At 42.3% G+C, this 13613-nt stretch overlaps 1 protein-coding gene across 1 annotated transcript in view; it reads left to right on the forward strand.

The window, feature by feature from the left end:
• Positions 1-6827, forward strand: part of LOC123580509 (SLX4 interacting protein) — a 178830-nt gene extending 172003 nt beyond the window's left edge. Inside the window, exons 7-8 of the mRNA XM_045445320.1 lie at positions 3592-3692; positions 4774-6827. Coding sequence (XP_045301276.1) covers positions 3592-3692; positions 4774-5494 — 822 coding nt within the window. The 3' untranslated portion in view covers positions 5495-6827. The remainder of the gene's footprint in view (positions 1-3591; positions 3693-4773) is intronic.
• The last annotated feature ends 6786 nt before the right edge of the window (positions 6828-13613 follow it).

The raw sequence follows: 13613 nt of genomic DNA on the forward strand, positions 1-13613 counted from the left end.
AAACTCAAGAGCAGGTGTTTCTTACATCTTTTTAGGCCAACTTCTCTCCTCATCCCTCATTAATCCAACAGTGTTCTATTCAGAAGTGATATTCAGTAAGTCACTATGGAGTGAACACTTTGGTTTACCCACAATTTCAATTTGCCTGTGTAACTTGTACATCAACCAGTATTCCTGACTACATTTCAGTCCAGCCCATTCTCTGATTGGAGGCAGGAAACATATCTTAGCTGCCTTGCTAATTCTGGTGGGGACTCTCTTTGCAGTCTTTTTGTCCAGAAATTTAAAATGTGTTTCCCAGGTCAGACCAGACAGCACTGAGGTAACATCACCCATTTTCATACTTAAACAGTCACCTGTTCAACCTTCCTTTTGGGCCTGTACTGGAGCGCATGTGCTTTGGCTGTCCTCAACCTCAGGGTGCATCCAGTAGACTGCAGAGCATCCCTGGGGATGGCAACAAGACCCGACCTCTTGCTCTGGAAGCCTGCCTGGGCTGCTTAGTCTCTTGAGGAAAAGTATCCCCCTGCATTAGACTCCCTGTGGGGCCTATGGCCCTGTCCTACTTCTGTGTGGTTTTGTCCTGGTTTTTGTCCTAGACACCTCTTTACAGATGGAAAGTTTAAAACTAAAAGTGTTAACCAAAAATTAATAAATGGGTGGGGAGTGGATGGGGCAGCTGATAATATATGCAGAATTTTATTCCTTGGCTAGACTCAGAGCTAGCCTCTAGGTTAAGAAGAATCACTGATGAAGGCCCAAAGAAAGCCCCTTGGTTAACCTATTTCTTAAATATCCAAGTCCCCACAGAGTGTGTACTCTGGACTTTGGATGGCCAACTAGTAACCTTTTTTAATATATTGACTTTGTGTGTATTCTTTGCGGAAGATGTTAGGGTCATTATTCAAGGCAGAATCTAAAAAGGAGTCGTGTCATTTAGGTAAGCCCAAGAAGCACTTCCCAGCACACACTGTCTGTACCTTAGAATTTTGCCTCTGGATAAGTCACAATTGCATTTTGATGCCAGATGTGAGAAGCCATTAGTAATCAGGACAACTCCCTTGGGAAATTTTGTTCCCAGTCCCTGTTCCAGAGGATCACTGTTTCCTCTGGAATATTTGTTTGAGGGGCTCCGCAGGCTGCGATTTAGTGACAAAGGGGAATGAATTGACCTTAGAAAAATAAGAATGAAAGATTTCTAATGAGGTCTGACAGTTCAAGGACTGAAGACTGAAGAAGGAGTCTAAGCTTTTTTTATTTTCCTGCCCACCCAGTCTTCATACAAATGTAAATATGCCTCCTTCAACAAATTGCCAAATGTGGTTTTAATTTGTAAGCAGGAGACCCTGACTTGCCTTTTTCTTTTCTTTCTCTCTCTCTTTTTTTTTTTAAATGAAGTCACAGGTTTTGCACTTTTTGAACTGGACTTTTCCTTCTGTCACTGCATCGCATTTTCTGTTGTCCTTTTCCTTCCAAGGACATTTTCCCTATTGTTTGTGATCAGAGGAATTTGGGATGAGAGTCAATTGTCATGTCTCTTAAAGAAGTTTTTGAAGTTCCCATAGGAAATGCATAGTGCTTTTTAAACTTAGTTTAAAAAATAAATAAATAAATAAATAAATAAATAAATAAATAAATAAATAAAGGCAGAGATTGAATCTAGTGTGAGATTTGAAGTGTCACCATCGCGGCATCATACTTTATGTGGTCGACGCAGTATCCATTGTTGTTATTTATGACCCTGTCTGCCTTCCATTGTGGACTTCTTCAAGCCTTGGGGAATTTACATCATTCCTAATAGCAAAAGGCTTTCTGGTTCCCACAGAGTTGTTCAAAGCCTGACTCATGCTCCTTATGTTAATTGTTCAGCTCTGAAAATACAGCACTTACAGGGTGTGGTCGTAAGGGGAAAATCTACTGTACTTATAGGGCATGTTTAGAAGTGTTTCACACATAAATCTCAGTCTCTCTCCCTCTCTCTTCCTCTCCCTCTCATTTAACTTTACTGTAGCTCTGTCTGGTCAACTAGTGAGTCTTAGGGGGAGAAAGGGAGAAGCATCAAAATGCAGTATAGTCCAATAAAACCTATGGTATTCTGTTTACTAACTCTTAAAACTGATTTAGGTTATACCTGGATATGACTATGAGTGACATTGATCCAGGTCTGAAACCATAGGCGGGATTGGGGGGAGCTAAAGGTTCGTGCTCAGTAGTACCCTGTACCACTGATTGGGCAAAGGTCATAGCATCAGCCTGTGGGACATCCAGGTATACTGATGGCTGCCGTCTACCAGGCATTCTGGGACTGCCATTGTTAATTCCAATGTAAGTCTAAAGCAAGGGACCCACTGATAATTTCCCAAAATACTTCCTTATTTCTACAGCATTTTACTATGGAATTTGATGGAGAAGGATACTTAGTGTCACAGGAAATGAGAGAAGTTAACACCTTGTCCAGATTATCTACTTGCTTAACAAAAAGGAAATGATTCCAAAATTATGAAATACGTCAATGTTGGCAAATATTGGGAGTTTTTTTACATTTTATAAGTACTTTTTTTTTTAGCTTATTTCTTTATTTTGAGAGAGAGAGAGAGAGCAAGAGCGAGCATGCAGGAGGGGCAGAAAAAGGGAGAGACAGAATCCCAAGCAGGCTCTGCACTTTTAGCAGAGCCCGACACAGGGCTCAAACTCATGAACTGTGAGATCACAGTTCTCAGATGAGCTGAGATCAAGAGCCAGACACTTAACCGATTGAGCCACCCAAGTGCCCCATTTTTATAGGTACATGTACTTCCATATGAAGCTTCCATGGGAACATATAAGAATAGATACACAGATAATCTATGAAATATGTAAAATTGTTGCAGTGCTTAGTTTAAGAAAAACTCCCAGTTTTTAGTAGCCAAGAATCACAAACTTCAGTGTTCAAAGTATCCACTAAAATCTTAACTCTTTATGCAGCCTTGAGTATTGCAAAGGCCACATTCTGTATTTTTGTAAATAGAGAAAATGTGTGGAATTCTTAGGAATCAGGGTCCAGACCACTGTGCCAACGGATCTGAACCGTTGTCTGGAAGATCAGAGTTCACAAATATGCTGCTGCCCGGCCCTGCAGTTCTGGGCTTTGTCACAGTTTGGGCCACAGAGATATCAGATATAGGCTAAGGGGTGCCTCTGTGGCTCCGTCAGTGAAGCATTTGACTTTTGATCTCAGCTCAGGTCTTCATCTCTGGGTTGTGAGTTCAAGCCCCATGTTGGGCTCTGTGCTGTGCGTGGAGCCTACTTAAAAAAAGAAAAAAAAAGGTATTGGACAAGAGTTCCCAGATGGTCTGGAACCAGTGTCCTTTCTCTTACAGCCTTGTATGTTTGTGGTGTGTATTAACGTTATGAACTGTATTGGATAGGAGTCCAAGTAAGTGACAATTTACCAAAACGTTCTAGATTTTTTAAACGTAAAATAGCCCAACACTAAGCAGTTTCATCTGGTCTTCACAAAAATCTGTTCACTGGGGCATTCAAAGTATAACTGTTTTTTCTCACGTTCAGCTAATAGATTTCTGGTTGAACCTTTGTTATCTTTTGGAGTAGACAGAAGGAGCTCTCCACGGAGCGTCTGATTATCTTGCTGAGTGTGCCGAGAGTCCACTTCCTCCCAGTGCAAAGCGCAAGAGAAATGCTCTGAAAGAAATGTAGGTCCAACAAATTCTTCTTTTTCTCCTTTTTGACTGTCCGTGTGTATGGATACATGACATGAAACCTAGAATTCCACAAGAGTTTATGGAAACCAATCACAAAACCCCCTCTGGCACCAACTTTACCCTAAGTTCCATGCTTGCTCTTCTGCCTGCCTCCTGCTTTCTGGACAATGGGGAGCAAGTTCTTGCTTCACAGGTGTGTTGCAAGGACTAATTAATTACAAGCACTTTGAAGATGAAACACACCTGTTTGGTGGTGTGTTTCATACCACTTTCCGAGTGACTATAGGTCAATCTAAAAAAATACATTCCTTTCCTAAAATGCAGGTTCTCATTCTAAGATAATTATGATAATCCTCACACCCCTGATCAGGAACAGTAAGAACCTGTGTGTGTGTGTGTGTGTGTGTGTGTGTGTGTGTGTGTGTGTTTCCAGACTAAAGCTTAGCCAAAATAAATATTTCAGCTTCAGTGTTTTGAGTTTGGTTTGGTGGTTTAAGAAATTTCTTACTATTCACAAGCCTGCAAGTCTGTGTTGAAGTCAAATCTCTAGTTTCTCAATTTTCCCCCTGCAGTTGCTATCCTGTTCCTCAAAGTGAATTTTACAAAGTGAGTGAAGTTTACATTGTCTTTTATGTGTGCTGTAGAAAAAGTGTGTGTGTGTGTGTGCACATTCTTGCATACAAACACACACATATGCTATGCTTCGGATGTATCTGAACATTTGCTTCTGGGGAAAAATGTCAACATATCAAATTTAGGCAATATTGACCCTTAACATCTGAAATGTATACTTGTCTTCCTTAGTTAAAATAGATCCATCGTAACTCGAGTATAACTACAGTGATAACCTAGTGATCAATAAACAAAGCCTGTCCTCATATATCCTAATAACTAATCCTAGTGTGTCTGTTGCTTGATTCAGTCTGAATTTAAACATCTCACTCAGGGACTTTTCTGGATTTGCCTGGGAGGTAAGGGAGAAGGAAAGGTAGCCCAAGCTCCTTCTCCAGGGATAGGCAATGTGACAAGGGCAGCTTTACGAAACAAAACAAAAAATCTTTCTTTGTTTTAGTGTGAGAAGAACTGAAACAAAAAGCAGCGTTGTGAGCAAATCACGGAGCAGCCGGGACATTGGGGGAACAGCTAGTGACCCAGTGATTGCAGAGATAGCGAGGAGGAGGGGTGACAGTCAGGCTTCAGCCAGTCCCCCATCAGAGTCCACAGAACAAGCAGAAGATAACATAAAGGCAGCTGAGAGCCACTGGGGGCTTCCTGTTCAAAAGCTGGAAAATGTTCATCAGACCCAGCCAGAAGACGCTAGCAGCCAGCAAAAACCTCATCATGGGGAGTGGTCAGAGACAGGGCTTCTAAGCAGGAGCCCCGTCTGTAGCTGTGAGTCAGCATCGCCAGGTCCAAAACAAAGTCCACAAGGGGCCAGAACACAACAGAAACGCAGGAACCTCGGCTCTGCGGAAGACGTCGACCACCACAAGAGAGTTTCTCTTGGAAGTGATCGATTAGTCCCAAGAGAAATAATAGGGGAAAAAAGCAAAGCTGTCAGGGTTTTGCCAACTTCAGAGCTGTCGGATCCGGGGTTACTTTTGAAACAAGGTTTGGCAAAAACGGCGTCTAATGAAGAGTTGCATGTTTTGGAAAATCTCTCCTCTGGACATCTTACGAAAAATAAGCTAGGGCAGGCACAGCAAACTGGCTCAGCCACAAACAGTGAAAGATTATCTGCAATCCAGGGCAGTCCAACCAAGAAAAGAAAGAAGCATGAAAGAGGCCACTAACTTACTAAAGGGGATTACAGAGATGTAGTTGGGTCTATAGTGGCCAAAGATGTGGAAAGAGAGGGGTCTGTGTAGATACTGTGATTTTAAAGGAATTAGAATGATTATTTTGTACCGAAAATGTGTATCTGTGTTAGTGTTAGTTTTCAATGCATTCATCTTCAGGAGGCTATATGCTTTTTCTAACAACGTTGCTACTTTCTCATACTTTATAACTGTCTTCAGAAAGTTATTATAGTGAGAAATGGCCATTCACCTTGTCAAGGATGATCCCATTCTTGAAGGACCTGCCTGAAGAAACCAACCATGTGCTTTCTTGGCCCATCACTGTGCACACCGTATGATGGGCTATATGAAGACAGGGCCATAGTGCAATATCTAGGGGTACAATTTCTCCTCCTGTTCCTCAGCCTGAATTGAACAGAAGTGAAGGAACAGGCTAGCCATCTTCAACATCTGGTTCTGGGCCCAGCATCACTGTCTAAAAATATGTTAGAAAGGCCCATCTTGGGCCCCACCCCAGGCCTACTGAATGAGAAACCCTGGGTGATTCTGAAACATGCTCAAGTTTGAGAACCACTGGACTAATTGGAGACTCCCTAGTGTTTCTTTCCTCAATACTGGCTACCATGGCCTCCAGCTCATCAGCTGGGGCCCACATGTGGACATGCACACCCTTGTGCTCCCTCAAACTTGTAAAACACCTGGGTTCAGCCTATGAGCAGCTCTGTTCCCAGGTTCTCTACAGCATGGTGGCCGCTGCACCCACAAAACTGTTAATTACCCTAAAATTACTAGAAGTTTATGGCTAATTTGACCTTGCATTAGAGGAAGAGACTAGAGGGACAGGCTTGCTCTTGCTTGTAGCTCAGACGTGTCCCTGCCCCTGCACTTGCCCCCACCTCTGAGATTTTGGTTAGGTTCAGGAAGGATTCGAACCCAAGGGGAGCTCAGTGGCCAGAGTTTCCGGTTTCCTATTTGGAAGGCATCACAGGCAGTTTCAGTTTCAAAACAGGAGCCTTCCGTTTGCACTGTCACCCACTAATGTCTCCAGTGGGCTTGCTGAAATGTCAGAGTGAATCATAGCAATGACTTATTTTGGATGGACACCTACTAAAGATTTTGTTAACCCAGTTTCATTCTAAAATAGGGGAAAAAAACATATTCACAGGCCACCCATCAAATACATCTTTTTTTCTACTCAACATTGTGTGGTCCTTTGAAGTAGTACCTCCCTAGTAACAAGGAAAATCAAGTATATTCCCAAAGTGTTGGAGTTAGCAGAAAAATAACCCAGAAAAAGCCTAATGTAATAAAAGAATATGGAAACAGACACAGTGTTGGTGGTTTGTGCTTAAGACTAATTATGGTTACTCCTAGCTCATTCTGTGCTTCCCCATGTCTCCTTTCCCACTTGTGTTGTAGGGTATTACTCATTAAGAGGTAGCCATATTTCATGGCACTATCTTGGGTCATGAAGTTCATTGTTGGTCACTATACTTGGCCATGAATGTAGATCCTATTCCTTTGATGTTCCCCACCTTGCCTGGAAACGTCTTATGTTATCCCATCCTTATGCATGACCTTCACTCACCGGGAACGTGGCCCCGTGCACTGGCGTCCTTTCCTCTTCCCATCCCTAGGTTTTTTTTCCTGCTCTTAGCTGATTCCAAGCAAAGCATTCTGTGGGAAAAGAGGGAACCCAACAGGATACTAACCACAGTGGAGCAGATTGTGCTCATCCAGCTGGGGTAGACTGCACAGGATGGAAACCTCAATCTCCATGGTCTGTGGAGGGCCCCTGCTGTTAGAGGGACAGCAATTCTAGGTGTGCTGTTCACTGAAGACAGGAGCACAGTGTGTCCTTGAATCTTCTTAAACAGAATTACTGGAACGGTTTCAACAGGGCACAAGTAATAACCCTGGTGACTGGCTAAGAAACAATAAGCTCCCTGGAAAAGAGTCTAGAATAAAAGACAACCATTTCAGTGCAATAGTTGCTGCCTAACGTACACCTAGAAGGAGATGTTTGAAATGGAGGCAGCAGAGAAAAGCTTTTAATTGAAAAGTTTTTATTTCATTTGTTAACGGGACAAAGCCAATACTTGTGATTTAGTGATTCTCTTTCAAGAACAGCCTTGGCTTTAGGGTTTGGTATATTCGTGAAATAACAATTACTGTGACCTAAGAGGGAAAACAGTACCTGGGTTGTAGATTGACTGGTCTTTCTCACAGCCTGCATGTACATGGGATTTTCACAGGGTTAATGGAGGGAACAGCTCTCCACTCCGCACTATGGCATGTGTTTAAGGAATTTTGCCTCTAAGCATTTTTCTTCCACATGTCTGAAACACCCCCAGATCTCTTGTTACTTGAGTGGTTTTGTGATTCTTTGGATGTTTGGAAGTACAAAGGGGAAGATGGCTGCCAGGTTTTGCTTATTAGCTGGGAAATGCAGAATTCTCTACTCCTGGGAGTGGGGTGTGTGTTGACGTTCTTTATAATCTTATTAATTCAGCATCTGAAAATCTGAGCCTGTCAGTATTCTTAATCAAAAAGAACACAGTCTTCAACCACTTACTTAACAACCCAAATTAAATTTATTTTCAAGTCCCTGTAATTCTGATGCTTCGGAGAAATGTTACAGTTTGAACTCCCTAACTTTCTCAGTGTCATTATGGCTTCTAAGTCGCATCCCTGTGCTTTCAGATGGCTTTTTTTAAAAAATATATTGATGTCGGATTTTGTGTTGTTTTTTTAATGCCCATAAACAAGAAATGTCAGAGAACAGTGTGATTTTTCTTAACACGTTTTTTTTTTTCTTTGCTGCTAGAGGTTAACTATCATCTAGATATGCATATAAATTGTTAAATGCAAAGAAGCAACCATTTGGGGAGAGAGAAGTGAGTGCTGCAGCATTTTTGTTTACTTATGTTAGTATTAAAGAAGTAAGAAAATGTATTTTATTTTTTATGACAAGAATCATTAAAAACTCTAGTTTTTTTTTTTTTTTTTTAATGTTTATTTATTTTGAGAGAGAGCGAGCAAGAATGAGCAAGCCTGAGCTGGGGAGGAGCAGAGAGAGTGAAAGAGAGAATCTCAATCAGGTTCCGTGCCCAGTTCAGATCCTGATGTGCAGGGCTCCATCTCACAACCATGAGAGCATGACCTGAGCCGATATCAAGAGTCAGACGCTCAACCTACTGAGCCACCCAGGCGCCCCTCTAGTTTGATTTATGGAGAATATAGCTTGTTTGTGAATGAGATACCTCAAGATAGGTCTTGGGGACAACAATGGGATCACAGTCAATTGTTTGCTTCTTGTGTCATGTTTGGATTTTAGCATGAGGTGTGCGTCTTATGGCCTTTGACTTTAGAAAGAGCTTGGTGAGGGCAGAGCACGTAAGGGAAGAAAACCTCTGTGCCCAAGGGAGTGGCCCGAGATCCCAGTGCCACTGTTGCCAGTTTCCTTGAACTCCCTCTTGGCAGGTCCCACCGTAGTATTTCCACAAAATTTTAGTGAGTGGCCTTCCTTTTGAGGTAACAAATGCCTTTCCCGTGAGCCAAAAATTCTCTCTTCAGTGTTCTGTGACTCGAATATGGAAATCATTTTAATTTCTTCTTTTCTCTTATGAGGAAATTTCCATGCTTGGTTTGTTAAGATGACAGAGTTCATTTCTTGTTACTGAAACACGAATGAATTGAAGTACGGTGGAGCAAGTAGAAAATCAAAATTAAGCTGATTTCCGTTAAATAGTTTAAAATCTTCCTTAAGTACAAAGTAAATCCAGCATTGTAAAGTGAAGTTAATGCAGATAATTACTCAGGACAGAAGTCTAACTGTATCATTGGTATTACAATTTAATGATACAATTAGATTCTTAGAAATCTGCGCAACTCCTAATTTGGTTTCTATATTTATTTAACAAGATGAGGAACAAATATATGTCAATGTGTGCGCTTAACAGAGGGAACTTGAATGGATGAAGTTAGTTATTACCTTTAATTGTTTCAGAAATACTCAGTACTGGACTTTAATCATATTCAGTAAGTTTTATTATGTAGCATATTACCATGAATTACTTTATAATTGCCATTAGAATTACTTATCAAAAACCTTGATTCTTTAATTAAACAAAAATCAATAAAACCATACATATGACCCCAAGCATCTGATCAGGTGACTGCAGGTATGGATTTGACAGGATAATTTTCTTTAGTCAAGTTAGAAAGCCAGACACTGCAGCAATCCCTAGAGGAGCTCTTTTTTTCCATTGCCCATATCCTGTCATTTGTTTTGTTTATATAAGTCATTTAAATAGTTGTATGTGTCTGAAAGTACATGGGTGAAAGTAGTATGTAGAGGAAATGAACCTGCTTTATGAATAAAAAGTAAAATTGTTTTCAAAAAATAAATTTGTATGTATCACTTTTCTTCAAAACGAGCGACCCCCAAGGAATATACATCCCAGATGCCCTTTTCTGAACATGCTACTTAAAATTATATTCTGTTAGAGACTTCTTCCTCCTTGAAGCAACCCTGAGGTTTTGAACACTGTGTTGAAACAATCCAAGGAGCTCTGCTTCCAAACCGCTGGTTCTAAAGTTGTAGGTTTGGAAAACCCTGTGTGGGGTGTTGTGATTAAATGGGCCCCTAAGATTTTGGGGTGGTCTTTACAATGCAGATATGTTCCCACTTCTCCCAATTGTGAGCTCAGATAGATCCCTCTTGTGAGAGGTTAAAGTATGCAACCTTGACTCTCTTCCAGAGATCTTGACATCTCCCAAGCGGATTCATTTCCATTTTCTAAGTGGATCTAGTCCTTGTTCATCACTGAATGAAGTCCTGGGCCAGCTCTTTCTCTACACTGCCTTTTATGACAGGATCCCAGGCCTCTCTGATTGCTTGTATATGTATCTCCCCTTGGATCTGTACAGAATCTTTCCAAGGCATTTCAATCTGAGGTTGGAATAATACATTTGGATAGCTGTTCATGAAATGCTGAGAACCATTGCAGCTGATAAAGCAAAAGCGCCTTTCGTAGTGTTTTGCTCGTGCGGGCACACTGGCCAGCCTCGCCCACAGGCAGCTGACCTGCCTCGGACCTGGGGTCTGGCTGGGGATCCAGAGACTCTAGATGGCGTGGTGCTACCAGCTGCAACTCTGGGTTCGGGCCTCTGCTTTGCCACTAATTGGTTTGTGTGCTTTGGGACAAAGTCACTGAAACTCCCGGGCCTCAGTTTCTCCCTTTGTCAAACAAAATGATCTCTAATATTTTAAGCACCACACTTAAGGTAAATATACCACTCCGATGTGTTAATTTCCGCATCCATTTAAAAACAGGTTCTTTGTACTGGCCACATATTGGGATTACCTGAGTAGCTTCCAGTTAAATCCGAATCCTTGCAATTTGGCCTGAGTATTGGCAGTTTTAAAAGCTCCTCAAATAACTGATTCTCATGAGAAGTCACAGTAAAGAATTATTGTTTTAAAATGTAGGGTGTGTGTAGGTTTAAATACTAGATGTTGAAAGAGGCAGGGTGTGCTCTGAGCGGAGAGTATCCTTTAAACGAGGGGCTTTCTGCAGGTCAGAAGTGTGCCTGCTTTCAAATGAATGAGAAAGGCTTTGGTGACGAGGTGTCAATACGAGTACATTTTAATCATACAAAGAGATGTGTCTTGTCTTCTCCATGAGGCCACGTTCGTAATGCTGCTTTCGACCCGACACATCAGAGCAACTTCATCTTTGCTAACACTGAGAAATTGTTGCCCTTGTACAGCAGATGAGGTTTTAAAGCACCTAAATAATTGTCTAAGGTTTGCCTTTGATCCACGATCATTAATATCACTAATAAGCTCTCAAAAAGTGCGTGTGAATCTCAAGTTCACATTTGGCAGGGCAGTGGAAGAATGAACGCTTTTAAAATAGTTTGGCTCAGAAAGCACATCTGAAATAACCCTGTGGGAAAATCAGGAGAATTTCTCATCCTCCAAAGGATTACCTAGGATGAGATGCTGACCTTGTATTTTAAGTTCAGTTACATTTCTTAAAACCTCATTCATTACCCAGCCTGATTTATTTTAGTGGGTGAAGTAGGCTGTGGGAGGGGACTCTGGTGATGTACAGTGTTCATGTTTGCCTTTTGTTTTCTCCACAGTTCCCAAAAGACCAGAACATATACATATATTTCTTTAAAACATGCACACAGGCCAGCTTCCTCATGAGATTTACCACAGCTTTCCTCTCAGAAATTCGAGCTGAAGATTGTCTCCTCTTCAGGCTCCTAAAGCGATCCAGCCCCAAAAGGCTGAGTGTGCACAGGGTGAGCAGAGCGCTGACCTCCACCGGGGAGAGGTCAGTTCAGCACACAGGACTCAAAAGGGAGGAAGAAAAAGCCACTCCTCAGCAGGGAGTTTGACTTGCTTTAGGGCAGAAGAGATTTTATAAATAAGTTCCCAGTCTCCCACGCCCTCTCACCAGCTCTTCTATTACTAGTCCTGTCTCTGTGCTTAGACACACACACACACACACACACACACACGTACAGATATACATGTGCTTGCACACAGACACAACTCTTACTTCCACTTGCTGCCTCACATTCCTCTCTCCACCTGCCCTGGGACCTGTGGGTTGGACTGGCAGACCCTTCTCCAGAGGAGGCAGGTGATGGATTGACTGGGAATTTTTCTAAGCCCAGTGGCTTTGAAGGACTTTTCTCTTCCTCCCTAACATGCTCAGCTGGTGAGAAGCATGCAGAGGGCTCTTTCTCAAACCCACTGTGGGTGCCTGTGAGGATGAATACCAGCCCATCATTCCATTTATCAGGGCGAGAAGGTGAAATGGTGAATTAGGGTGACCTACAGCCTTGATGTGGCAGACTGGGTGTTTGGGCTGTGTCCCAGTAGGAGGAGCCTAGAAGGCCCTTTGATAACAATGCCAGAATGAATCGAGGCTTGTGAAACAACAGCACTACTTGGATTTGTATGTCTCCCCCCCCCCCCCCTTAAAATGCTTCCTGGTGAGCCTTTTCCCAGTGCTTTGTGCTCAGTTTGGTGACTGTCAGAGTGGAGGTTGCAAGGACAAAGCCTGTGACATCTAGAGAAGTGTCCTCCAGTGGCTCCCCAGTGAAAAGTACCCATCAATACGAAAGCACTCCTGGTAGCAAAAGCTCTCCATGTCAGAGTTGTAGGGGGATCTGCTCTTGGGGTTCTTGTTTTGACGCTAATTATCTCTAGCTGGAAGAGCCTTGTGGACTGCACCTAACATCTCTATACAGGTTCAAACACAAGCATACTGTCCATCTGTGAATTTTCTGCATCAGATCAGCTTTGCTTTCTCTTGAAGATCATATTTCTCAACACTGGTTTATCAAATTGCATGTTATGGGTTCTGGCTGTTGTTCCGCATATTTATAAGGTCTAATTCTAGGTCCTGGCAACGCTTTAGAAAAGCTTGCTGAATCTGAGAGAAACCTTAGCTTTCTGCCACTCGTTTTGTGTGTCCACCTAGGCCAGCTGCCCCTATGAGGGCAAACTCAGAAAAGAGAATCTGGTAGGAGAGAATGTTAGGCTTGATGTTTAGCTCCTACTCGTCCAGAGGAAATGGCCACTGTGTCGTGAGGACAGCCGAGGAAGAAACTTCCATCTAGGGAAAGGATGCTTGGTGGGAGAGTCATCCAATCCTCTGATAACATCATCTAAAAAACAAGTCAAACATTATCACCTTCCATAAGAAGAGAAAACTGGCCCAAGACCTTGTGTTTTGGAGTCCTCCAAGGCCAAGTACCTGAGCTTACCTCATTTGGCTCTAATTATGTAAAATGGTGGGGAGGATAGATATGGAAGACAGAACCATGTTCTATTATTTAGAGGCTGTAGAGATCTGTCTACACTGGCAGAACACAGACTGCGGTAGAATTTAATTGGGAACCAAGGTTTTTTGTGGTCCTGTAGTTCATTCTTGCATGAGTTTTTCTTTCTCCTACACTGATTAGCAAGCACTGAACTGATTGGGGAAAAGCCAATGACTTGTGTTGTCAAGACCAAATACAGCACCTACATGTGACGTAGCCTGGTACAACTCCCTTTGGAAGAGAACTTTGCTGTTGCTGTGTA

Source organism: Leopardus geoffroyi, chromosome A3, assembly GCF_018350155.1.
Source record: "Leopardus geoffroyi isolate Oge1 chromosome A3, O.geoffroyi_Oge1_pat1.0, whole genome shotgun sequence".
NCBI lineage: Eukaryota > Metazoa > Chordata > Mammalia > Carnivora > Felidae > Leopardus > Leopardus geoffroyi.